The sequence below is a fragment of the Tiliqua scincoides genome, chromosome 3 (genome assembly GCF_035046505.1).
Source record: "Tiliqua scincoides isolate rTilSci1 chromosome 3, rTilSci1.hap2, whole genome shotgun sequence".
Taxonomy (NCBI): Eukaryota; Metazoa; Chordata; class Lepidosauria; order Squamata; family Scincidae; genus Tiliqua; species Tiliqua scincoides.
The window spans coordinates 241,478,617-241,503,557 of record NC_089823.1 but is presented as its reverse complement, the minus strand read 5'-3'; the positions used below and the strand labels follow the sequence as shown (position 1 = coordinate 241,503,557).

The 24,941-nt window shown below is 56.3% G+C and overlaps 2 protein-coding genes across 2 annotated transcripts; both read left to right on the top strand.

Moving 5' to 3' along the window:
• The first annotated feature begins 3,878 nt into the window (after positions 1-3,878).
• Positions 3,879-6,484, top strand: LOC136644583 (leucine-rich repeat-containing protein 15-like). The gene has a single exon (XM_066620592.1). The coding sequence runs from the start codon at positions 3,903-3,905 to the stop codon at positions 5,562-5,564; it is 1,662 nt and encodes a 553-aa protein (XP_066476689.1). The 5' UTR covers positions 3,879-3,902; the 3' UTR covers positions 5,565-6,484.
• Positions 6,485-8,467: 1,983 nt separating this feature from the next.
• CPN2 (carboxypeptidase N subunit 2) lies at positions 8,468-24,391 on the top strand. The gene is made up of 4 exons (XM_066621590.1): positions 8,468-8,804; positions 18,730-18,893; positions 19,581-19,637; positions 22,751-24,391. Exons 1-4 carry the CDS (start codon positions 8,468-8,470, stop codon positions 24,389-24,391), a joined length of 2,199 nt encoding a protein of 732 aa, XP_066477687.1.
• The last annotated feature ends 550 nt before the right edge of the window (positions 24,392-24,941 follow it).

The following is a 24,941-nucleotide window of genomic DNA, read 5'->3' as shown; positions in this document are numbered from 1 at the left end:
TAAAAACAAATAAAAACATATTAACATATTAGACCAGTATGACAGGCCAATTAGACATCCAGGGGTGGGGTGACACCCTGGTGACCAAAATTCTGGCTTTTAGGAATAACACCATCATGTTATATACCATTTGATGCAGAATTTCATCCATTCCTTGTGGGGAATCATTCACTGCATTTCTTCTTCTGGCCACTGCTATTATTCATTGCATGTCTCACCTACCTCACAGGGCTGTTGTGAGGAACCATGCACACCACCCTGAGCTGCTTAGAGGAAGGGTGGTATAAAAACTGAATTAATTAAACTAATTAATTAATTAATATGGAGTGGCAAAAATTTGTGGGGGCGGGGGGGGTCAAATGACCGAGCCAGGGCTCTGCCTATAGAGCGCTGGCTGCAGCAGCAGGCTCTGCGATGCCCCGCCCCGGGACATTTCTGGACCCCTCCTCGGGCTCCTCCGCCCCTCTCCCGGGCCGGGTGCGGGAGCGCGGGCGGCGCACCCAACGGGCCACCTCAGGCGCGGGAGGGTTCGATGGAGGGCAGTGGATGGAACCGCCCGCTCCGGGGGCGAGGGGCGCGCCGAGAAGGCGCGGGAGGGCTGTCCGTGCAGGCACTTCTCCCGCGGCCAGCGCGGCCGCCCGCCGTCTTCGACGAAAGCGCGCGGAACAGCCGTCGGCTGCCGGTAGTCGCAGCGCCACCTCCGAGGACGCGGCCACGGTGCGCCCGCCGCACGGGGTCTGGAGCCGCCCCGAAGGCAACTGCGGCCGGCAGCGTCTCTCGGAGGCGAACTCGGAGCCCCGGGAGCGGAATGGCGCGACGGCACCATCTTCGCGGCAGGGAGGAGGCGGAGGCGGCGCGGCATCAGCCGTCGAGCAGCCGCCCTGCCCCGCCCCTCGCGCCAGCCGGCCGGCCGGCTTGCTCTGTCTTAGCCCGCGCTGCCGGTAAGCGCCCCGCCCGCCGCGGGACCCCGGGCCGGGCCTCGCTCCCCGCGTGCCCAGCAGCACTTGCCCGGAGGGGGGCCGCAGAGTGCTGCCCGCCGCGGGGGAGAGCGAGCGAGCGAGCGAGGGGGCGCCTCTGACCCGGCGCAGCCGCCGCCCAGCCCGGCAGCGCGCCTGGCGGAGGAGCCGGACTCGCGGGCGTCGGGCCAGTGCCGGCGGGAAGGTGCCCGAGCCCGTCCAGGGGGAGCCTTGTGGAGCTCGGCTTGCTGGAAGCAGCCGGTCGGGTCTGAAAATCTGCCCCGGATCCTGGCACTGGAGGGCGGCGGCGGGAGGGGCGCGGGAGCCCTGGCCCTGTCGGGGGACGGGCCCGAGTGCCTCCCGGCGGGGCCCTCCCTCCGGGGGGAGCGCAGGCGCCTGGGGGCAGACGCCCCGGGCGGGCCTGAGAGGCAGGCGGGGCCTGCCCAGACCCAGGGGCGCTCCAGCCGCGTACAGAGCCTGCCTTGGCGGCGCGCCTGCCCCGCGGCCGCAGAGCTGCCCGCAGCGCCGCGGCCCCTGCTCAGAGTTTCCGCCCGGCAGCCTCAGCCAGGCGCCCCCCCGGGCGCTAACGAGGAGCACATGGGGCGCGCCCAGGCACGCAGGAGGCGCAGCCGCCCATTCGGGACGCGGCAGGGAGCGCGCGGCCGGCCGGCTCTGGCTGTTGCCGGCTCCCGCTGGTCCTGCAGCACTGCCCGCCACTTGAAGGGCCTGCGTGGGGGGCTGGCCGCAGCCGGGACCGTCCCCGGGGACTCCGTGGCCTGCCGCGGCTGCAGCTGCAGAGGGAGCTAGACTGGCCCGTCCCCTGCCTCTCTCTCGGCTGCGGCCCCCCCGCCCCAGGCCTCCCCGAAGCGAGATCGGCGCGCGTGGAGAGACCCCCCAGCCAGGTCAGTGCCCCCCGGGTTCCGTGCAAGAGCGGGCAGCGGAGAGCCCGTCTGGGGCTGCCTCTCAGAAGCCGGCCCGTTAGAGCGCGCGGGGCCTGCTCTCCGCAGCCGGAGAGCCCCGAGGTGGGGCAGGGCCGACCCCGCTTCCAAGCTCCCGGCCACGGAGCCTGCGACCTGCGCCCGCCTCGGGACGGAGCGGAGAACGTCTCCTCCGCGATGGGAGCGGGCGGGGGAGAGGACCGGCCCACCGCGGGGGGCGGGGCACTTCCCTTCCCCGGAGCCCGCAAGCCCCGCGCCGGAGCGACGTCTTCGGAGGGGTCGCCGGACGGCTCTGAAACGGAGCCTCGTCGGGTCTCGGTCGCGGAGACTCGAGGGGGAGACCACCGGAGGAAGCCCGGGGAGGGGCTTCCAGGACCCTCGGCCGGAGATCAAGCTGGAAGAGCCCGTCCAGCCTCTTCCTCCTCCGGAGGCGCCGCCGGGCCTGCACCGCTGTAGGAAGGGAGGCCGCCCCGCGCACTCTCGCCCGCCTGTCTCCGAGGGCTCCGCGGCCCGCAGCAACTGCGGGGACGAGGCCCTTCCGCTGCCCGCGCCCTCCTAAGTGCCCCTGCGGTGCTGCGCTGCCCCGGGAGGGGCCTGGCGACTGGCCCGCCCACAGAGCGCAGTGCTGCTCGCCGGACGGCGAGGCCCTCCTCCGCAGCGTGCTCGGAGCCGCCCCGCCGCATGGCTTCCCTGGCCGGCAGGCAGCCGCGCGCAGGCGGCCCTTCCCCTCTGGCCACTTGGGGGCGCTCTGCCCCGACCCTCTCTGGGTCCCGCGGCCACCCCAGCAGCGCGCCCCCAAGTGGGCAACCCTCACGCCTGAACAGTTTGGGGCCAGTCTCCGGAGGCCCCCTTCTCCCGAGGGGCCTGCTAAGATCTTCCGAGAGGCCCCTGGGTGTGTCCCCCACGCGGAAGCCGGAGCAGCAGCCGTCTCCTGGAGGGAAGGGCCGAGGTGGAATTCCCTTCTGGGTGATCAGGCCCCAGACGCTTTCTGAGGGGTCTGAAGACTTACCGAAAAGCAAAGGTTTTTGGTTGTGAATGGGGGGGGGATATTTGATATGGGGAGGGGTCTGCTGGACTAGTTGCGTTAATCATTGCTTTCAACCACTAGTTGCCTTTATGCTTTATGTCTCAGCTGTTTTTAGGCGTTTTCTGCTGCCGGCTATTTCTGGTGGTTTTAAGTACTGTGATTTTATTGTTTTATTTATATAGTACTGTGTGTGTTGTGAAGTGCCGGGGGCGCCAGGCTTTGTCACCCAGGGAAAGGGGGCATTTAAATCCCCAGCTAACTGGAAAAAAACAAAAAACCTGGGGGAAAAACAACCTGGGTCCCATGAAGAGAAGTGGGTCAGCATCTGTCCCAGTTGCCCCACCCGTCCCCCGCCCAGTCATAGCAGAGCCCTGGACTACGGGGCTGTTTGGGTATCAGTGGGGTTAGGAACAAGGAGGTAGAGAATGCAGCAAGCAAAGACTTGGTGGGGGAGGGGCTGGGTCCCACATCCTCCTTTCTCAGTTAGATCCATGTGTAGTTTTTGGCTTTGCATTCTTTTCCTGAGCCTCTCACAATCTCCAGGCTGAATCTCTCCCCCCCCCCCCATTAAAAGATTCTGCCAGAGATCAAGCTTGGAGGACACTCCAGTTGGGGTCCTCATGGGCTGGCTCAGCCCTGCTGGCTAATCTTCCCTGCCTGTGAGCAGGCCGCCCCCCCCCCGCTTTTTCGCCTCGCTGGCTGGCCAACTTCCTTCTTTGCACAAGGACCAGGTGTGCCTGTGGGCCGTGTCCCGCCTGGGACGCCCTCCAGTGGGACTGAGGGTGGGACAGGACATCTGCCAAGCAGCCAACAAGGGCTTGGGAAGATGGGCGGGGGGAGGGGCTGCTGCCGCCGCCGCTGCTGGGTCTAACACTCAGTGTGGCTTTGCTTGCAGGCACCATGGAGTGGCGGAGTGGCTGCCTCGCTCTGCTGGCGCTGGCTGCCTGATCTCCGCCCAGCTGGAGGTCACTGCCCCGGAGAATGTGCCTGCTCCGTCTGGCCCAGGTGGAGTGCTCAGGCCCCCAGATTGTGGCGGTGCCCGGCCCCCTGCCCCCCAATGCCCTGAGCCTTCAGATCCTCAGCACCCACATAGCTGCCTTGGGGGATGCAGCTTTCGGGAACGCCTCTGCGCTTGTCGCCCTGCGGATGGAGAAGAACGCTCTGGCCCGCCTCAGCCCAGGGGCCTTCCAGGGCCTGGTCTCTCTGCGCTACCTCAGCCTGGCCAGCAACCAGATCCAGGTGCTGCCGCCGGGGGTCTTCCAGGGCCTGGGCAGGCTGGAGGCGCTCCTGCTCTCGGGTAACCGTCTCCGGCACGTCCACCCGGCCCACTTGGCCCCACTGAGCAGCCTCAAGGAGCTGCAGCTGCATGGGAACGACCTGCAGGCCCTGCTGCCCGGCACCTTTGACCCGCTGCAGGCCCTCACCAAGCTCAACCTGGCCAGGAACCACCTCGCCCACCTGCCCACCCGGCTCTTTGCTCCCCTGAGGCGCCTGCAGGTGCTGCGGCTGTACGAGAACCAGCTGAGCGAGGTGCCGCCCGGGGCCTTCCACACCCTCGGCGAGCTGCAGGAGTTGGGCCTGCACCAGAACCGGCTCCGGGAGCTCCCGCCCAGGCTCTTCTTCGCCACCCGCAAGCTGCAGAAGCTGTTCCTCTCCCACAACCAGCTCGAGGGCCTGCCGGCCGGGCTGTTCCTGGAGCTGCCGGAACTGTCCCGGCTGTCGCTCGTTGGGAACTGCCTGCGGGAGCTGCCGCCGGGGCTCTTTGGCCCCATGCCCAGGCTGAGGGAGCTGTGGCTGTACGACAACCGGCTGGCAGCCCTGCCCGGCCCGGCCTTCAGCAACCTCACCGGACTGCAGCTCCTGGTTCTCAGCAGGAACCGGCTCCACTCCGTCTCGCCGTCGGCCTTGGCCGGGCTGGGGGAGCTCCGGGAAGTGTCGCTGCACACAAACGAGCTGCACGCCCTGGCAGAGGAGACCTTCCACGGCCTCGCCCGGCTGCAGAACCTCTCCCTGCAGCACAACCGGCTGCGCGACTTGCCAGCGCGCCTCTTCCGAGACACCCCTGGCCTGGTGAGCCTCCAGCTGCAGAACAACTCCCTGGAGACCCTCCCAGCCGGCGTCTTCGCCCGCCTGCCCCACCTGCGTGTGCTCCAGCTGCAGGACAACCCCTGGCGCTGCGACTCTGCGCTGCTGGAGCTCAAGAGGTGGCTGCAGGAGAACCGCCTCCGCCTGGGAAGCAGCCCCCCTGCGTGTGCCCTGCCACCCCTCCTGCAGGGCGCGCCCATCGCAGAGCTCGACGACAGGCACTTTGGGCCTGCGCTCCCCAGTTCGGCGCCCGCGTCCACCCCAACGGAGGACCCTGGTCCGCAGACAGCTGCGCCAGCACCGTCCCAGCCCCCTTTGGAGGATGGGTCCGGCAGTGCCGCGTCTGAGCAGGAACTCCGGGGGGCAGCCACTGACCCTCCTGCTCCTGGCACTGAGCAGGCCAGGGGGGGCATTTGGGGCCTGACTCGCACCCAGACCGGCGTGGTCGTCACCTGCATGGTGGTTGGCTGTGCGGCAGTCCTCGGCGCAGGGGCGGCATTGGCCATCTACGGCAGCAGGAGGCGGCCGTGCAAGGCCCTTCAGCCTGCAAAGGCGTAGAACGCAGCACTGCTTGCCTGCCGGAGACGGGGGGACCCCCCACCCTTGCTTTGCACCCCTTTCTCCAAACAGTCAACTCTCACCCGCTTGGACATGCGGGACCCCGTGCACTTGCCCACCCCGCCACTCCCGTGCCCCTCCCCTCCTGGCATGCATCGCACTGGGGAACGTGTTCCTCTGCTGAGTCTTCCTCTGGTCGGATGAGCCCAGGGCCCCCCAATGGGCCAAACTGCCCAGGTGCTCCCCCCTTCCTTCAGAAGGGATTCAGCCCTCCATGGCTGAAGAGCAGTGCTGTCCCAGCAGTTGTAGGGTCTCACCCGTGGTGGGCGCCATGGGGCTGCCGACCTTGAAGAAGCAGCACCTGTTCCTGAGTCGCAGAGAGCAAGAAATGGAGAGGCCGCTCGGTCTCTTGCACCTCTTGTGGGTCCCTAGACGGCTGCTGCCACTGCCTGCCCCAGACATGCCTATGCCTTCCTGCTGCCTGCCCTGCCGAGGCATCTTGCAGGACAGGTGATGACCAGCCATAGGGTGGCAGAAGCAGAGAAAGCTCAGTGCCCCCCCACCCCCAGGAGGTTTTTTAACTATTCTAAAAGGTTCCTTCTGGGAAGGAAAAGGGGGACGTGTGCAGGGGTTTATGGGGGTTTGGCTGCAAGGCCAGTGTTCCCTGAAAGCACATGGCCCTTACGGAGCTGACAGATCCCCTGAGTGACCCCCCCCCCGCTCATAAGCCTGCCTTGGGGGGGTGTCAGTCTCAAAGGCCAATGGCATCAGGCATGCCTGGGGAAGGAAGGGGTTGCTCAAGGGAAGGCGCCCTGTTCATGCCCGCTTCCTGCACAGGGACAGTGGAGTTATGCTAAGCCACTCTGCCTGCTTGCAGGGAGTCCTGCCTGTTGTCTGCTGCAGCACCCTGGGGGGCAGTGGAGGAGAGGCTTCGGGGGGGGGGGGGTCCCAGGAATGACAGGTGGCTCAGATTCTGCTTGCAAGAAGACCCTTCTCCTCCAGGAAGTTCCTGCATCCTCCTCTCTGCCCCTGCATGTCCTCTCCCAAACTGATTTTGGGGGTTGCCATGGAGTGCGGGGTGGTCGCTTCACCCGACTGGCTTTGTACACTGACAGATTGGGCCAGAATCACTGGGGGACGGGACGGGACGGGGACAGCATTATGTAGCCTTCACTTCCATGTAATGTCAGTGCTGCCAACACATTTAGAAAGCCTCCCCCCAACCCCCCTTTGTAAGACCCCTGCAACTGGCCACCCTCTGCAGGCAGAGGAGAGGAGGGCTGGCCTCTCCTCTCCTCTCCCCTCCCAGGTGCCCAGCTGTGGGCAAGGGGTGTGGGGCTGTGTTTCCGCAGACTCTTCATTCCACATTCATCATGTTGGGGTTTGTGGGACTGTCTGAAATTCATGGAAATCTGCTGCAAACGGAAGTGTCTTAAATCCATGCAATGCTTGTTGCATAAAGCACCTGTCATTGCGAAGATAAGTGAGGAGTGGAGAGGTAACAGGCCACCCTTCCCACTCAGGGCTGGACCATCTGGGAGGCCCACTGAAGTAATCGCCTCAGGCAGAAGATTGGGAGGGACACCGTCCTCTGCCTCTCATAGGAACATCAGGAGAGGTCTGATGGATCAGGCCGAAGACCCGTCTGGTTCAGCTTCCTGTATCTCACAGTGCCCCACAAGATGCCTCGTGGAGTACAAAAGACAACGAGATACCTGCATCCTGCCGCCACTCCCTCACACCAGGCGCAGCCAACCAGGAGAATGCACATGCCCACTGTGGCTTGTAACCTGTGATGGACTTACTCCAGAAATCTGTCCAGTCCCCTTTAAAGGCATATAGGGTTAGGCCATCACCACATCCTGTGGTGCAGATTAATTGCATGCTGGGTAAAGAAATGTTTTCTTTTTTCTGTTCTAAATCTCCGGCCACTCAGCTGTAGTGGTTGCCTCCTGGTACTTCCCTCTACCCCAGTGGTTCCCAACCTTTAGGAGCCCAGGGACCACTGAAGCAAAAATTGGAATCGCGGACCACATGCAACCCTCAACCCCCCAAAATACAATTAAGTTTTTAATAAGATTAATTAATCAATTGGTTAATTAACCCCACCACTGCACACAAAAAATAAATATGTAATAACAAGAGAAGATGAATAATTAATGTGATTGTTGTGCTTCCCTGTTCTGAGAAGCAGACTGCAGTGCAACTAGCAAGCAGGGAAGGAGAGAGTGAGTGAGTGCTCTTCCATCATGGACGTAGACCAGGCAGTCCTCTCTGCGGTCCAGCACTTTTCAGAACAGCAGCAGCAAAAAAAGCATCTTGCCATCTTCCAATCTGGGACAGTCAATGAGATCGAATGAGGAAAATAGAAACACAGTGAGGGGCACCAAGATGAACAAATGTACACACAGGTATTGACATACACTTGCGGTGCAATCCTAGGCATGTTTTCTCCGAAGTCAGTCCCAGTGTATTCAGTTGGGCTTACTCCTGTGTAAGTGGGCATAGGCAGTGCATACCCAGCTGTAAACAGAGCTACAGCCAAATTTGCCAAACTTGGAGGGAGAAGGGGGAAAGCCCAGAAAGGTGCCAGCGAATGCCAAGTCAACTGCGGTGGGGGAAGGGAGCCCAGATCAGTGCTAGGTGTCTGTAGAGGTTCCTCCCCCCCCCCAAGGCTGGCACTTCCAGGTCAAAAAAGAGCCCCTGCTGTGCTGCCCTTTCCTGAGAAACACCTCAAAGCAAGACTGGGCATGATTGTGAAGGAGGCACAGGTCAGGCAGAGTGGCACTCCCCCCCCCCCCCCACTGGCAGCAGCCACAGCTCCCAATGTGATGCTGTGGTGATCCGGAGGTCCTCCACTCCATGGGACACCTCCTGGAGCCCCGGGCCTGCCTGCCAGCCGAATGCAGAGAGCTGTAGCGGCTCCTGGCCGGCCAGTGCCGCGCCTTTCAGAGGGCTCCAGACCATGTGGAGCCTGCTCCCACCTGCAGCGTGCCAGGACCCACTGTCTCGGGCAGACAGGGAAAACCCTGGAGCAGCCACGTGATTGCGGAGCCCCTCGCCAGCAACCCCTGCGGGCACAGCAGCAGGCAGGCTGTGCCCTCCCGGGAAGCAGCATCAGCAGTGCGCAGACATTTGCTGGTGACCCTAGAGAGGCCAGCAGGGAGACCTGGCTCCAAACTGGAAGGCGGCAGTCCGACCCCTCCACTCGCGGGGCCAGGGACTGCGCGCACCCTCCAGGCAAGCCTGCTCAGAAGCAAGTCCCCCTCTGCTCCATGGGGCTCACTCCTGGGAAAGAGTGCCTGGGCTGCACCCAGTGGCATCACCAGGTTTTGTGTCACCCAGTGCAGGAGGCCTGTGCGTAACCCCATGCAGTGGGGGGGGGGGGCAAAACCAACACCCCACCCCCACTGGTTTTTTGGCTGTACCTTTTGTTAGAACACAGATATTTCAGTGTGGTTTGTTTCATTGCATTCTGCATGAAATTACGCATTGATTGATATATAACATGATGGTCTTATTCTTCCAAACTGATTTTAGTGATTTTCAAAACTTGTAGAGTCTCGCGCGCGCACACACAAACACACACACTCTGTGTCAACTTACCAACACCTTATTGCGGCAGTTCTCAAACTTTTAGCACCGGGACCCACTTTTTAGAATGACAATCTGTCCAGGACCCATTGGAAGTGAAGTCATGGCCAGAAGTGACATCATCAAGCAAATTAAAATAAATAGTTATAAATAATTAAATTAAAATAAAAGAAATAATTAAATAAGGGGGAGCCAGTCCTGTTCCACCAAGTGAATGTTCTCTGAAGTAAGTCCTATTGTGGTCAGTGGGGCTTACTCTCAGGAAAGTGTGGGTAGGATTGCGGCCTATGAGCTCAAGCCTATGCATATCTACTCAGAAGTAAGTCCCATAGTGGTCAATGGAGCTTACTCTGTAGCCTGCCTGCAATAACCCCCCACCCAAAAAGAATCAGTGAGATTTCCAGCCCTCCCCAATGCCCAGTTTAAAGTTCTTCTGTTTCAAGCATATCAAGATAAAGACCCACCTGGCTTTGCAAGTGCAAAATAGAAAACATTCCCCTTAACAGTTGAAGCCTTTTTTAAAAACCTTTTTAGTGTGTGTTTGTGTGTGTGGGGGGGGCTGCCTCTGGACATTTGTTGCACTCCAGCTCCATTGAATCAGGACCATTCTGGTGTGCTCACATTCCCCTTTGCCTGGCCTGACCACCAGCCAAGGCACGTCTGCCTACTCGCGAGTAAACGTGACCGTGAGGCTGCTTTGCTTTCCATAGGGCTCAATACATTCACAGCTGGGGGGGACTGCCTTCTCCGGTGTTTTTGGGGGCTGCATTCACTGGATGAGGACCATTCGGACCTTGTTGGAGTCTTCTCTGCATGCCCTTTCCGACAGACTAAGGCAAGTTCGCCTACTCGCGAGTAAACGCGGTCATGTGGTTTTGTTTTGGGCTCAGACTCGCAGCTGGAAGGGAGGGAACTCGGGTGTTTTTTTGGGGCTGCATTCTTTGGATTGGGACCATTCTGGTGTCCTTGGGTTCCTCTCAGCCTGCCCTTTCTGACGGACTATGGCAAGTGCGCCTACTCGCGAGTAAACACGTGATATGGCTCACTTTCACTTTCCATAGGGATCCATTCATTTTTTCTTTCCAGTTTTTTGGCCATAACTTTTGAAGGAAAGGAGCTATTTCAATTCTGATTATTTGCATTGCGTTCCGCTGGACATTCCACATCCAGCGGTATCTGGCATGATGTGGTAGCTCCTAACCCCCCCCATGTTAGCACATCACCCCCCCAGGGCGCATCTACCCCCTGGCACATCACCCGGTGTGGCCCGCACCCCTCTAGCGACGCCACTGGCTGCACCTGAGCCTTTCCTTGGTGCAGAGACCATCCCCCACCTTATAGACCAAACATGGCTGGGACGTGGGATCCATCACAGGAGAGGCCTCCTTGGAAGTTGCACCGGTCCTGAGTACAAGGTGGGCTGGATGGAGTAAGGTCAGTACTGTGTCCACGTGCAAAGGAGGAAGAGGGCTGGGCGATGGTGCCCTAAGAACCCTCTGAGCCTGCCCAGCTCCCAGCGCTCCTCCAATCCCCCGCACAGGAGGAGCTCTCGTGTTCTAGGCTGGGCCAAACAAAACCCCAATCCTGCTGCTTACGTTGCGTTGTTTGTGCACCCCCCAATGAACAACATAGCTGGGAGAAAGGGCCACTTTGTTAATAGTTAGATAGTAAGAAGGAAGAGAATGAGACCTGCAGAAATGTGACAGCAAAGCAACCTGTGGTGCAGAGGCTGGACCATTAGAAGGAACCAGAATTGCCTCTGTCCCCAGCTGGTCTCCATGCCTGGCCCCTTTCACAGGTGGCACAGCAAGGGGGCTTCCAGGGGAGGCTGCAATCCTAGCCACACTGTCCTGGGAGTGTGAGTGTCCCCAGTCTTATCCCTGTTGGTTTAGGCAAAAACTCTTAAAATCTTCTACCCAGGCTGCTTGCAAGCTAAGGCACAAAAACTCAGATCCAAAGGTTAAGAACAAAGGCAGTTTACTTACAATCTGATGCAGAGTTATACAAACGTTTCTCACATCAAGGTTCTTAAAACTAGAAGACCAGGAGCCCTAAAAAGCTGCCCCTGGATGCATGCAAGTATGCTAAAACAGATTAAAATACACTCTCCTGTTCTACTAAAGTCAGCAAACAAGAAGCTATATATACATAAGGAGGAATCAGCAAGGGGACACACCCTTTAAAAAGACCATTAAAGGGACCACATAGAATTTCAACATTAAAGAACCAGATACTCAACTAATAACCACTACTCAGTGTTGTTATTCCCCAACAATCCCCTGGGGGCTGGGGATAAGAATAGGCCCTCAGTTTGGCTGTACTTGTCATAAGAGGCGACTAAACAGCCACGGGGTAGATGGGACTCGTCAGCCTGGGAAGGCAGCTCATCTGAGAGAAGGAAAACTCTGATCCCAAACCTCCACTGCCTTGTGGCTACATCCAGTTGTGGAAAAGGCTTCAGGAGTCAACCTCGAGGCAAAATCCGGAGCCGGAGTCCCTGAGGCAGTTCATGGCTGAACACAGTCACGTTCTGGCAACTCCTGCGACGCCGCTGGAACCAACCGTATTGGCCTCTGCCTTTCCATTGGACCATTTCAGCGACGTGGAGAGGGGGGATTTGCTGCATGGGTATCCTCCATACCTACTTTACCCAGGCTTCGCGCACTGGAGAGGACACTCTGTTCCAGAACCACCATTCAGAGCGTGACACCATAGTCTTCCGAGACTGAAGGATGCCAACATGTGTCCTGGGAGTAAGCTTCATTGACTTTAATGGGGCTTACTTCTGAGTAGACATGCCTGGGACTGGGCTCTGAGACACTTGGCTTCTGAATGCACTTCATCCCCCTGCTGCTGATCTGCAGCAAGCTTGGTTGCCTGCTCCTCCATCAGCCCATGTAGAAGAAAAGGAAGGAAGCGGAGCCTCTGCCTTGGAGGAAAAGCCTCTCTCCTGCCGCTGAATGGAGAGCTGCTGACAAGAAAGGTGGGCTGAAAAGATTTTTTTCTTTCAGAGGTCTGTTATATCCGAGACCTTGCGGACCATCTAGCAGGGTCTCGTGGGCCATCGGTTGGGAACCCAGGCCCTTCCCTCTCTTGACTGCTCCCTGAGACACCTGATGGACCACTGTTGAGATATAGAAAGTACTACTAGATGGGCTCTGGACCTGATTAATAATAATAATAATAATAATAATAATAATAATAATAATAATACAGGTATTTATATACCACCTTTCTTGGTTGTCAGATTTCTCCTCAGACTTTATTCAAGGTGGTTTACATAGGCAGGCTTATTTAAATCCCCGTAGGGAATTTTACAATTGAAAGAAGGTTCTATCTTTCAAGAGCTACAACAATTCAGATGTTTCGTTCTTGATCTGGTCGCACATTCTGGCCTCCATCCTCCCACGCTCAGAGCAGATGGAATAACTCGGCTCAAATGGAGGCTCTACCCTCTAGACCAGACCTCCTGCTCCTGATCCAGCGGGGCTCTTCTTATAAATGGAGTTTCAGCATCACTGTTCTGGCATCCCCACTGAGAAAGAAGCCAAGGATGGGTGAAACATTTGTCCCTCCATTCCAGAAGGACAGTCTGTCAGAAGACTTGGGGGGGGGGCATGCAGTTGCCCTTGTGCTTTTAAATGTTTAAAAAAATGAAAGGGGGCAAAATGCAAGTCAGGTTAAAAACCAGATAGTTTTAACCAAAGACAACTAACTATCCTTGTGGAACCTACTGCCACTAGATTGAAAAATGTCCTTTGGGAGTCTCGAGCACCCGTCTCCCAAAGGACCCCAGGCAACCTGCAAGAATACACTAGCTGATCATTCCACATCAAATCAAAATGAGATCCAATGATGTAGCTAAGACCAAGAGGCTCAGCAGAGTGGGCGACTCCCTCCCTCAGCGCAGGGAGTCCGTGGCCGCCTTCACTGAGCCTCCATCTCTTGGGGAACATCTTGTGGGCATCAGCCTCAGTGCGGTTGCAGAGGAGCTCCATACCCCAAGGCCAGGCACAGGCCATGCATCCGGGTTGTCCTGTGCCTGCCGGGTCTGCGGAGGGGGGGCAGTGCTGCCCCCTGCTGGGTCTGGCCCTTCTGCCTGGCAGATGCTCTTCAGGGATTCAGGCAAAAATTCCTTTGGGCGGGTGGAGTTACCACGGCCCGTAGTTGGGTGTAATGCCTAGTGCTGGTATACAGTCCATGCAAGCCGACCTCCCCCTCGTCCCACACTTGGATTCTCCCAGCAGGGGCTTGCTTTTCAGGCACAGGCTCACGCAGAGAGTGCACAAGACTCCGTCTCTTGCTGAGATACGCTGCCATGGCCAGATCAGCCTGCTCCAACCTGCAGCAGGCACAGCCGGAAGAGCAGAGTGGGCTGGGCTGCACCCCGACTTTGCAAGGAGAATGCCCCCCACCGCAGGAGCTGGCAGAGCCCCCACCAGGGCAGCTGTCCTGCTTTGCCTGGGTCCAGCAGCCGCTTGTCCTCTCATCACACCCAAACCAGTGCCCAGTCCAAACACTGTCACAAGACACTCCCTGCAGATATGCGCCGTCCTCAGCTTGGGGTGGCAGAGGAAGTTCCCATCCAGGCCTTTGGAGGCTGCAGGCTGGTATTGAGCAGCCCAGCACCAGGCCCCAAACTGCCTCCCAGCACAACTGCGCCTGTGGCTGCAGCTGACGTGCCCAAGGGTGCAAGAAGCACCGAGGACGCAGAAAGGGCAGGGCAGCACTGGCATATCTGTGGGGGATGCCCCCTGCAGTGTTTCTCAGGCTGTGGGTTGGAACCCACTAGGTGGGTTGCGAGCCCATTTCAGGTGGGTCCCCATTCATTGCAATATTTTCTTTTTTTGATATGAGACTTGATGCTGCCCTGGGATGTAAGTGCAATTGGGAAATGTGACAGACCTGTACTTTGAACAGGCTACTATGTATATTCTTTTAACAATGACAGTCAATGGGACTTACTCCTGGGTAAGTGTGGGTAGGATTGGATTGTTAAAATCCGTGCCCCCCTCCCCCACTGCTGGTTTTAAAAAATTTTTTAAAAAGTGGAAGTGGTGGAAGTGATATTTTTAGACTGCCTGGAGGCCTCAGGAGGTCCTGTGGAGGCATCGGAAGGCCTTCTGGGCAGCCTCCCCAGCCCTCAAAGGGCACTTCTTGGTGGGGTGGGGACCCTGTGCTGTAAGGGCTGTGCTTAGAAGAGCAGGCTGGTGATGAGGCTTTCTGAAACGGCAGCAGACACGTTCAGTGCTGAGACCCCTGGGCCTGGCGGACAGAGAAAGGAGCTGCTCAGGAAAGCTGGGAGAAGGAACTTGTGCTGTGCCAAACTGCTGTTGGGGAAAGGGAGGAGGGGGCTCTTAAGGAAGCAAGAGGAAATGAAGCCACCCCACACTAGGGCATGCCCCTGGCACCCCTTCCTGGGCTTGGTGTTTTGAGCACGACTGGTCAGCTGTCTTCAGAAGGAGGTTGCCTGCTGGCAAGAATCCAAAAGCAGAGGGGCGTGGCGGCGGCAGAGTGATCAGGCGTCCTCTCTTTCCAGGTCATATCCTCATTTTTAGTCTCACATCCTGGAAAAGTACTTAAATGTCCTTCTTCTCCCTTTGAGCAGGCCCCTGCAGGCAGATACTCCACTATAATACCTAAAATTTTTGCCAAGTAATCCAGCTCCAATTATCACTTTGCCTTATCTCCGGGTCAATCAGAGGGCAGAGCTTTCCAACTCTGAAAAGTTTCCTTTCTTGCTCAAGAGGGTCTTTAGAAGCAATGCAGAGATTAGTTTCTATAGTAACTTCAATTTACTTCAACTTTCAATTCTTTGAAAAGGTCAACAGGCATGTGGATGCAGGAGAACCCATGGGCATTACATATCTGGACTTTCAGAAGGCGTTTGACACGGTCCCTCACCAAAGGCTACTGAAAAATCTCCACAGTCAGGGAATTAGAGGGCAGGTGCTCTCCTGGATTGAGACCTGGTTGAAGACCAGGAAGCAGAGAGTGGGTGTCAACAGGCAATTTTCACAATGGAGAGAAGTGGAAAGCGGTGTGCCCCAAGGATCTGTCCTGGGACCGGTGCTCTTCAACTTCTTCATAAATGACCTGGAGACAGGGTTGAGCAGTGAGGTGGCAAAGTTTGCAGACGACACCAAACTTTTCCGAATGGTGAAGACCGGAAGTGATTGTGAGGAGCTCCAGAAGGATCTCTCCAGACTGGCAGAATGGGCAGCAAAATGGCAGATGCGCTTCAATGTCAGTAAGTGTAAAGTCATGCACATTGGGGCAAAAAATCAAAACTTCGCATACAGGCTGATGGGTTCTGAGCTGTCTGTGACAGATCAGGAGAGAGATCTTGGGGTGGTGGTGGACAAGTCGATGAAAGTGTCGACCCAATGTGCGGCTGCAGTGAAGAAGGCCAATTCTATGCTTGGGATCATTAGGAAGGGTATTGAGAACAAAACGGCTAATATTATAATGCCATTGTACAAATTGATGGTAAGGCCACACCTGGAGTATTGTGTCCAGTTCTGGTCACCGCATCTCAAAAAGGACATAGTGGAAATGGAAAAGGTGCAAAAGAGAGCGACTAAGATGATTACTGGGCTGGGGCACCTTCCTTATGAGGAAAGGCTACGGCATTTTCAGCCTGGAAAAGAGGCGCTTGAGGGGAGACATGACTGAGACATACAAAATTATGCATGGGAAGGATAAAGTGGATAGAAAGATGCTCTTTGCACACTCACATAACACCAGAACCAGGGGACATCCACTAAAATTGAGTGTTGGGCGAGTTAGAACAGACAAAAGAAAATATTTCTTTACTCAGTGTGTGGTTGGTCTGTGGAACTTCTTGCCACAGGATGTGGTGATGGCGACTGGCTTGGATGCCTTTAAAAGGGGATTGGACAAGTTTCTGGAGGAATAATCCATTACGGGGTACAAGCCATGATGTGTATGCGCAACCTCCTGATTTTAGAAATGGGCTATGTCAGATGCAAGGGAGGGCACCAGGATGAGGTCTCTTGTTATCTGGTGTGCTCCCTGGGCATTTGGTGGGCTGCTGTGAGATACAGGAAGCTGGACTAGATGGGCCTATGGCCTGATCCAGTGGGGCTGTTCTTATGTTCTTAACTACAATTCCCAGGAGGCCTTGCAGGTCTCTTGTTATCTGGTGTGCTCCCTGGGCATTTGGTGGGCTGCTGTGAGATACAGGAAGCTGGACTAGATGGGCCTATGGCCTGATCCAGTGGGGCTGTTTGATGGGAAATTCCAGCCAAAGTTAACCTTTTCTTCTCCTCTGTTCCATTTTGCAAATGCTGCTGCAGCCTTGTTCTGTTTTGCAGAGATCTGTTTTTTTCCACACCAGGATGGGATCCTCCTTTCCATTTGAAGCAAAGTTCCAGGCTACAATTCAATGCACCTTTATTTAAGAATAACTCCCATGGAAAGCAGTGGGTCTACTGAGTAAAAAGGGTTGCAATTCAAGGTGCTGGTTTTGACCTTTAAAGCCCTATACTGCTCTGGGCCAGGTTATCTTAGAGATCGCCTACTTCCGCACAATCCGGCTCGTCCTCTCAGGTCATCAGAGAAGGCCTTTTTACAAGTGCCGCCGCCCAAGGAGGTTCGTGGGGCGGCGGCAAGAAATAGGGCCTTCTCAGTAGTGGCACCAACGTTATGGAACTCCCTTCCCCTTGACTTGAGAATGGCTCCCTCTCTTGAGTCCTTTCGGCGAGGCCTGAAGACCTTGTTGTTTAACCAAGCCTTCTGACTTTATGGCCTTTTTAACATCTTTTATACATCTTTTAGTTGCTTTTTTACAGGCCCGATTCCTCTAAGAACTGCTGTTTTATGCTCTTTTATTCTGACTTATATCTGACTACTGTTTTTATGGGTTCTGCTAATGTGTTTTTTAATATGTTTTTATCTGTTGTGAAATTATGTTTTAATCTGTTTTATATGTTGTTAGCCGCCCTGGGTCCCTTTGGGGAGAAGGGCGGGATAAAAATAAAATTTTATTATTATTATTATATCTCATCTCTCTGCTGTGAGTTGAATTGCACACTCTCAGTTATGTGTTATGGGTTGTATGTTGTACGTAGAGCTTCTGGCTTAACACACCAGACACCTTAAGGGTGGATTTGATTCATGGATCTCCTGCAGGGGTTCCCAACCTTTTTCACTTGCATATCCCTTGGCAGGCAGCCCATTTCCATAAATTGTACCCTTCATATTAGCTAAATGTTTGTAATACAAGCGCTCATCTCCAGACTTCATGTATTCGTCACATATTTTCTCTTTTCATCTGTTTGAAGAACAGAAGACTCTGCCTTTGCACTGTTTTGCACCAGAAGTGTGCTGAGAAATTCTGGCTGATTGATCACTTTCCATATTATGTTTCAGCTTTTTTACTGTGCTGGTTTTCAATCACTGGTTCATACATGAACATCTGCAAGAGGGATCTGAAGGCCTTAGGGATGGACCTCAACAAGTGGGAAACCCTGGCCTCTGAGCGGCCCGCTTGGAGGCAGGCTGTGCAGCATGGCCTTTCCCGGTTTGAAGAGACACTTTGCCAACAGTCTGAGGCTAAGAGGCAAAGAAGGAAGGCCCATAGCCAGGGAGACAGACCAGGGACAGACTGCACTTGCTCCCGGTGTGGAAGGGATTGTCACTCCCGGATTGGCCTTTTCAGCCACACTAGACACTGTGCCAGAACCACCTTTCAGAGCGCGATACCATAGTCTTTCGAGACTGAAGGTTGCCAATACATGAAATGATGACCAAAAACTAGCTATTGGTGGGGCTTTCACAGCCAACTAGCTACGTCCCTTCCTGCCTTGCTGGTCTTTGCAAGGCATTCTGGAGCACAACCTGCCTTTTTCTGCCATTATGCCATTCTTTTTCAAGTACCCCTAAAGTGAGTGTTGAGTGCCCCTGGAAGTACATGAATCCCAGATTGGGAACCACTGTTTTACTGGTATGTTGTTTGCAGTGCACAGGTAGTGTTTACAAAAAGGTGGTGAAGACCGTAATTTAAAAAGAACAAAAATGTATCTTATGATCTTTTACTATGTTTTTAATAAATTAGAGACTGTGCAGTTCTTAGGTAACAATTAGTGGTAAGTTATTTTTCCCGAGGATCTGGCCTCGGGTAAAATCAGTCAAAACTATAGTCAGACACCCCCTAAGTTTAACCCCCGACTTATCTGAGGGTCATAGAAAATTCCATGGTTTTTTTGCTCAAAGCCTGCCCTCGACTTATAGGCAGGTGTCTACAGTAATAAAATTGTGAGTAATAATAAATTACAGTTTTAAATTTAATAATATAGTGTTTAAATTAACCACATGAAATCAATATATGAGTGTTTTTTAGCTTTTATGTCCTACATTTTACTTGGATGTCCTACATTTTGGTGTGCTTTGTCCTCTTGTGGTTATGATATCTGGTCACAGGGCATCTTCCCTGCGAGCAGAAGCAACAGCAAGTGGGGCCAGAGACATGACAAGGGTGGAGGCTGAGGAGCACCTGCTCTGGGTGCTGCTCCAGGGGGGTAAACCCACCATTGTTTCTCTCTCCCAGTGTCTCCTCCTCCAAAGAACCTGGAAGTGTCGGAGGAGGAAGTGCTGGCGGCGGCCCCTTCGCAATCTGGCTGCTGCTCCCTTTTCCTTCTGTGGAGGCTGAAGGAAGCCCCCACAGGAGGAGGAACAGGGAATGGCAGCCAGAACTTAAAGCGGCAGCTGCCAGTACCATCTCCTCTGGGCAGACCCAGACGTGATAGCACATCAAGTGATGGCTTGACATCATGATACCACTGCCCCGGACACCGGGGCTGTTAGACAGGCCTGTTTGGGGCTGCTGGGGCGGGAAAGGCATCTGGATGGCCATGGTTTCCTAGGGGGGAAACCTGGATCCCGATTCCTGTAAGGGCTGCTGAGTTCTTGCATTTTTGAGCTCAAGTGTGGCTCCATCATCACTCCTGACGCTCAAGCAGTGTGTAGGCGGAGAACCCCTGTTGGTGGCTCTCCCACCAACCCACAAATGTGCAGAGTGGGTACTGGCCCCAGGTGTGGAAGGAGGAGAATCAGCTGTGAAGTGCTTTGGGCTCCACACTCATGGCTTCCTTGTAGCCCTTTAGCACTTAGCCTGGTCCCACCTGGGCTGTCTATGGGACACAGATGGACTCTGCGCACAAGCACGCCCGGTCAGACAGCAGCACCCTCTAGAAGCCAGTCACTAGCCGGGGCACCCCGTCACGTGACATACAAAATCATGCAGGGGATGGACAGAGTAAATAGTTTTGGCCAGGGCCCAAAACAGCACTCCCCAAACAGCGCCCTTCTCTCTCAGCCTAGTGTGCCAAGATGCCAGCCTCACTCAGCTCCCATCCTCTTCAGCCTCTGCTACACCCTCCCTCTGGGGTGTCTCTGCAGACTGGCACCCACCATGCTACCCAGGACAGTGCCCCAGAAGTCCTGCCTGTTGTGCTGGTACGTGGAGGGGCTTGGATAGTGGAGCGCAACTGGGGTGCTGAGTCCTCTGCCAGTTTCCCCTCCTGATTCCTCAGGGCCAACTGGACCTTCTTTTCTGGAGGCGAGGTTGGCTGGCATTCAGTGGCTTTGCTGGGGGGTGGTGCAGACCACACTGTGTGACACAGTCAGGGGGTGACTGGTCAAAATTGTGAAATCTTGGTATTTTCAGATAATGCCATCATGTCATATATCATTTGATGTGTTATTTAATGAAGAATGCAGTGAAAAAACCTTGTTGAAATATCTGTGTTCTATCAAGCATTATGGCCAAAAAAAACCAGAAAAGGAGAACACAACTGCCTTATGCAACAAAAAGTGGATTTTCTTAACTCAGAACTGACCAATGAGACTGATTGTTCCAAGAGCAAATCAGGTGTTATTATTACACAGCAGGGAACCAATCAGGTTAATGCGAGTCAGCTCTCATTTCTGTGCATCAGAGCAATTCGAGAACTCCTAGAGCCCAGTCCCATCCAATTTTGCATCATCAATACAGCCCCAAGGTCAGGCACAAACTCACCACAGGATGCAGCACGTGCCCCTTTGGCATGGCTGCATTGGCGCTGGGCCCTTATTCAGTTGTGTGAGGGCCATCAAGTCGGCCACTGGTTTTTTGTTGGTTACTGATTTGTTGGGCAACCTGGACTGTGATAGATTGAAATAAATAAATTTAATGGGAGTGATACCGACCCTGGTGATGCCTCTGCATTGAGGCTGTGCACAGAATCTTGTAATTCATTTTGTATGGTTTGGTACAAGAGGAGGCGCACCGCGGGGGTGACGCACTGAGCTCTTGCACTGGGTGCTGCAAATCCTGGTGACGCCTTTGCTGCCTGATCGCCACTGCCCACCATTTCATGCAGGGGCCCAAAAGGGAGCCTGGCACACACTCTGTCTTCTTCCACAAGGGGGAGATCTGTTGTAGTGCACACTGTTCAGCTTGCTGGGCCAGGGCCCTTGCCTTTCGCCAGGAAAGACACTGCTGTGCCCCGGGCACGTGTGTCCCGGGGTTGCCTGACAAACAGCCTATGGACCCCACTGCTGCAGCCGCCCACGGAGCCTCCAGCAGGGCAGCTGCGCCTGTCCTCCTGGGCCCAAACCTTGTCCCCATTCTCTTTCTGCCCACGCGGTTCAGTTTGCCAGGAGTTCCTTGCACAGCAGCTCCACCCAGTGGCAGGATGAGAAATTGAATTGTGGGGATGATTTCTCCTCGCAAATTAACAGGATGATATTAATATTAAAAAATAATAGTGAGTGCGTGAGTGAGTGAGACTTTGCTATATGTGAGCCTGCTGTGAACTTAAAGGGACACAATCCAGGTGCACCAAAGGACTCCATATCTGTTCAGATCTGCTGCTGCTTCTCCCTGCTGGCTGAGTTCCCTCCCTCTCTCCCTCCCACTTGGCTGTTGGTTCTCTTTCCGTACATTTCCTCCAAGGAGCACAAGGCCGTTCTTTCTCCAGCATCTCTTTCTGAAAGGATGTCACTGCCTGCGGTTTCCCTTCCTCTGGCAGCAGGAATCTCAGTACTCCAGAAGTCTCCTGCTCCTCAAACAACAGAGGTGTTGTTCGCATGAATCAAATCATGCAGGGGATGGACATAGAGAGACTATGTGTTTCCTTCTCACATGACACCAGAACCAGGGGACATCCACAAAAGCTGAGTGCCGGGAGAGTGAGGACAGACAGAAGAAAATTTCTTTACCCAGCGTGTAATTAGTCTGTGGAACTCTTTGCCACAGGAAGCAGTGATGGCACCTTGCCTGGATGCCTTTAAGAGGGGATTGGACAAATTTCTGGAGAGAAGTTCATTACGGGTTACAAGTCATAGTAGGAATGTGCGAGCTCAGGCTGCCTCTGATTGTCAGATGTAGGGGAGGGCACCAGGACGCAGGTTGTGTCTGTTGTCTTGTGTGCTCCCTGGGGCATTTGGTGGGCCGCTGTGAGATACAGGAAGCTGGACTGGATCGGCCCTTGGCCTGATCCAGCGGGGCTCTTCTTATGTTCATATGACCCTCCCTCCTCCTGAGAATGAGGGCCTGTCCTGTTCCTAGTCTCCTACTTCTCCTGTCCAAGGTTTCCCATGGCTGGCAAGTGCTTTTCCAGGTCCTTATAAGCAAGACGCACACTGGAGCCAGTCGGGCAGACAGGAGGGACACTGTGGAACACAGCACCTATGCCCAGGAAGAAGCCCTTTGGAGGCATCATTCAGCTCATCCAGCAGCCACTTTCGGAGTCCAGGGACAAGGACTGCTGCGTGCTCAGAAGGGTGTCCTGAGCCCCGTGGCGCAGCTTACATGGAGTGTGCCCCCCCCCGGTTGTGGATTGCAAAGACCAAAAGGGGAGTGCTTCTTCTGCCTGCTGTGTGATCAAGGGTCACTGGACTTGTGGGTGGGGAAGCTGCCCCCTTGCTGTGCTTTCCCAACTCAGCCCTGGTGGCCCCGGCTTGTTTACCCAGTGGCCGGTGCCCGCCTCGCCCCCTCAAGGCCACCAGCCATTGCCCAGACTCTCCAGGGATGTTGCTCCTGATAAGCCAGAGGTGACAGGCCAGTTCAGCACTGCCTGGCAGTGACGCCACACGATGGATGGGAAATACTGCTGAGCGGGGAGCTGTGCTGGCAGGCAGAGGAAAGGTGCCATGGCTTGCCTCGGATGCCCACTCCCACACCACGTAAGTGCTCAGGTTGGAGTTCGGAGGTGGTGGGAGCAGAGCCACCCTTGCCAGTGGGTGAACAGGGCAAGGTACACGCCAGCTACTGCTGTGGCCGGAGTGCCCCTTCCGTGTGTGTGTGGGGTGAGGAACAGGTGCTCTTGGGCCTTAAGGGTGGGTACAGCAAGCCTGCACCAGCGTGACTCTGTGGTCCTCCTGAGGGAGTCGACTCTGCTGACAGATTCAGACCCTGGAGCAGGTGGGGGGCAGCGGCCCCAGAGCCACTGCCTAGGAGGAACGATCCGTGCCACAGAGGCGGTGTCAGGGGGGGGGGCACCCAGCCATTCACTGATGCTTGCAACCATTCAAAGGGTGCTGCAGAGCTCTGGGATGATGCTGATGTTGGTTGCCTTTCTCCCCAGGGCAGATGGCTGGTCGGCCAGCAGCACTGCCTCCTGTTCGGCCTCCTGCTGGCTGGTCTGGCCCAGCCTTGTCCGGCCCCCTGCCAGTGCTTTGGGAGCACTACCGTCTTCTGCACGGAGGAATTCCTCATGGAGGTCCCGGAAGGGATCCCCCCCAATGCCACCCAGCTGCTGTTTGTGGCAACCTCGCTGGAGGCAGTTCCGAGCCGGGCGCTCACCAACTGCAGCTCCCTTGCCAGCCTGGCCTTCCTGGACAACCCCATCCACTCGGTGGCAGAGGCCTCCTTTGCAGGGCTGCCGCTCTTAGCTGAGCTGGATATCTCTGCAAGTCAGCTGACCGCACTGCCCAGCGGGGCATTCCTGGGCTTGGCCAACCTGAGCCGACTCGCCATCAAGTTCAGCCCCATTGACACCCTGGAGGAGGGGCTCTTCAACCACACCCCACGCTTGGAAGCCCTTCACCTCCTTGGGAACAGGATCGGTTCTCTGCCCCCCCACATCTTCCGCCCCCTGCGGCACTTGCGGACTCTCGATGTGTCCCAGAACCGCCTCGCCACTGTGCCGGAGCAGCTCTTTGCGCCCTTGCTGGACTTGCAGGTGCTGAAGCTGAGTGACAACAACCTGTCCTCCCTCCCGCCCACCCTGTTCTCCCCCCTAACCCGCCTCCAGGAGCTCTTCCTGGATGGGAATGCCCTGACAGAGCTGCCCCTGGGCATCTTCTCCCAGCTTGCCTGCTTGAGGCAGCTTCACCTTCAGCGCAACGCCCTCCAGTGCCTGCAGCCCTCCATCTTTCCCCCCTCACTGCCCAGCTTGGCAGTGTTGAACTTGGCCAGCAACCAGTTAGCAGAGCTGCCAGAAGGACTCCTGGACGGGACCCCCCACCTCACGAAGCTCTCCCTGGCCTCCAACCAGCTCCAGCAGCTCCCCGAGAGGTTCTTTGGCCAACTCTCCAAGCTCTCCACCCTCCTGCTCTCCCACAACCGCCTCCACAGCCTGCCATCGGGGGTCTTCCAAGGCCTGCCTGCCCTCACCAGGCTGGATCTGGCCCACAACAGCCTCACTGTGCTGCCCAGGGAGGGCTTTGCCAACTTAACTGGCCTGGAGGTACTGGACATTGCACACAACCACCTGCGCGTCCTACCAGAGGGGATCTTTGATGCCAACGAGCTTCTCCACCAGGTGTCTCTGAAGGGCAACCCCTGGGCCTGTGACTGCCGGCTGGCCTACCTGGCCAAGTGGCTCCAGGACACGGAGCTCCCCCTCAACTCCCAGGCCTTCTGCTGGAGCCCGGCTTCCTTGAAGGGTCGGGACCTCCCCACAGTCCCCAAAGAGCAGCTGGTCTGCCCCCCTCGTGACCCACCAGAGAAGTCTGGTTGCCGGGCCAAGCCGCAGGTCCCCTCTGGGGAGGCTGACTCAGCCACCCCTTGGTGCACTTCCCAGGACGCCACGGGGGCTGCTCAGCTGCTGTGTGACGATGCAGGCGCTTGCCACCAGCTCCTGCTCCTGCTGCCTTCTGGCGAGGGCTGGGACAGCTCTGGGCAGATGTTCAGTGGGGAGTGGTCTCTGGAGGCAGGCTGTGGGGGGATGCCAGGACTCCGGCTGAGGGTGAGCCTCGAGAAGGAGGAGCCCCTGCAGGGCTGAGTCTGAGGGGCCACTCTGGACCACCCCCTGGACGGAAGCCCCCCCTGCACAAGACCAGACCCCACCCAGGCTGCGTTGCCCTGGAGAACTCTTCCTGCTGGGCCAGTCACAGAGGGGCCAAGCCACAGTTTGCAGAGCAGGTCCTGTGTCAACAGCTGAGCTGTCCTTGTGGCGGTGGTTGTGCAAGCTGTCCTGTCCGCTGACCAGGCAGATCAGGGGCCCAAGGTGGGGAGCCCAGGAAGGTGAGGGAGTGGCATGAACGGCTTCTGTGCAAGGAAAACAGCACCCCGCAAAACAGAGGCCTGGACCCCAAGAAGTGGCAGGTGTGGAATAAACAGACGGAAAAATGGGCATTGATGTACAATACAGTCCAATTCTCAGAACGGTCTTTAAACCAGGCTCATTCAGCAGACTGCAGTCAGTCACCGTGGCTCATCGTGAGTGCCCCCTTCACCGAAAGTTCCCCTGGGAACGCCTCTCCACCTGTCCTCCCTTTCTTCAAAGCAAAGGGTGTGTGTGTGTGTTTGTCAAAATAACGAGCAAGCAAAAT

What these genes read in the sequence shown, in the direction of transcription:
- CPN2 (XM_066621590.1), top strand. Translation starts at nt 8,468, where the DNA reads ATGCAGAGAGCTGTAGCGGCTCCTGGCCGGCCAGTGCCGCGCCTTTCA. An exon ending in ACTTAAAGCGGCAGCTGCCA is followed by an intron (nt 18,894 to 19,580) that starts GTACCATCTCCT and finishes GTGTCTCTGCAG; the next exon opens with ACTGGCACCCACCATGCTAC. An exon ending in AAGTCCTGCCTGTTGTGCTG is followed by an intron (nt 19,638 to 22,750) that starts GTACGTGGAGGG and finishes CTTTCTCCCCAG; the next exon opens with GGCAGATGGCTGGTCGGCCA.
- LOC136644583 (XM_066620592.1), top strand. Translation starts at nt 3,903, where the DNA reads ATGTGCCTGCTCCGTCTGGCCCAGGTGGAGTGCTCAGGCCCCCAGATT.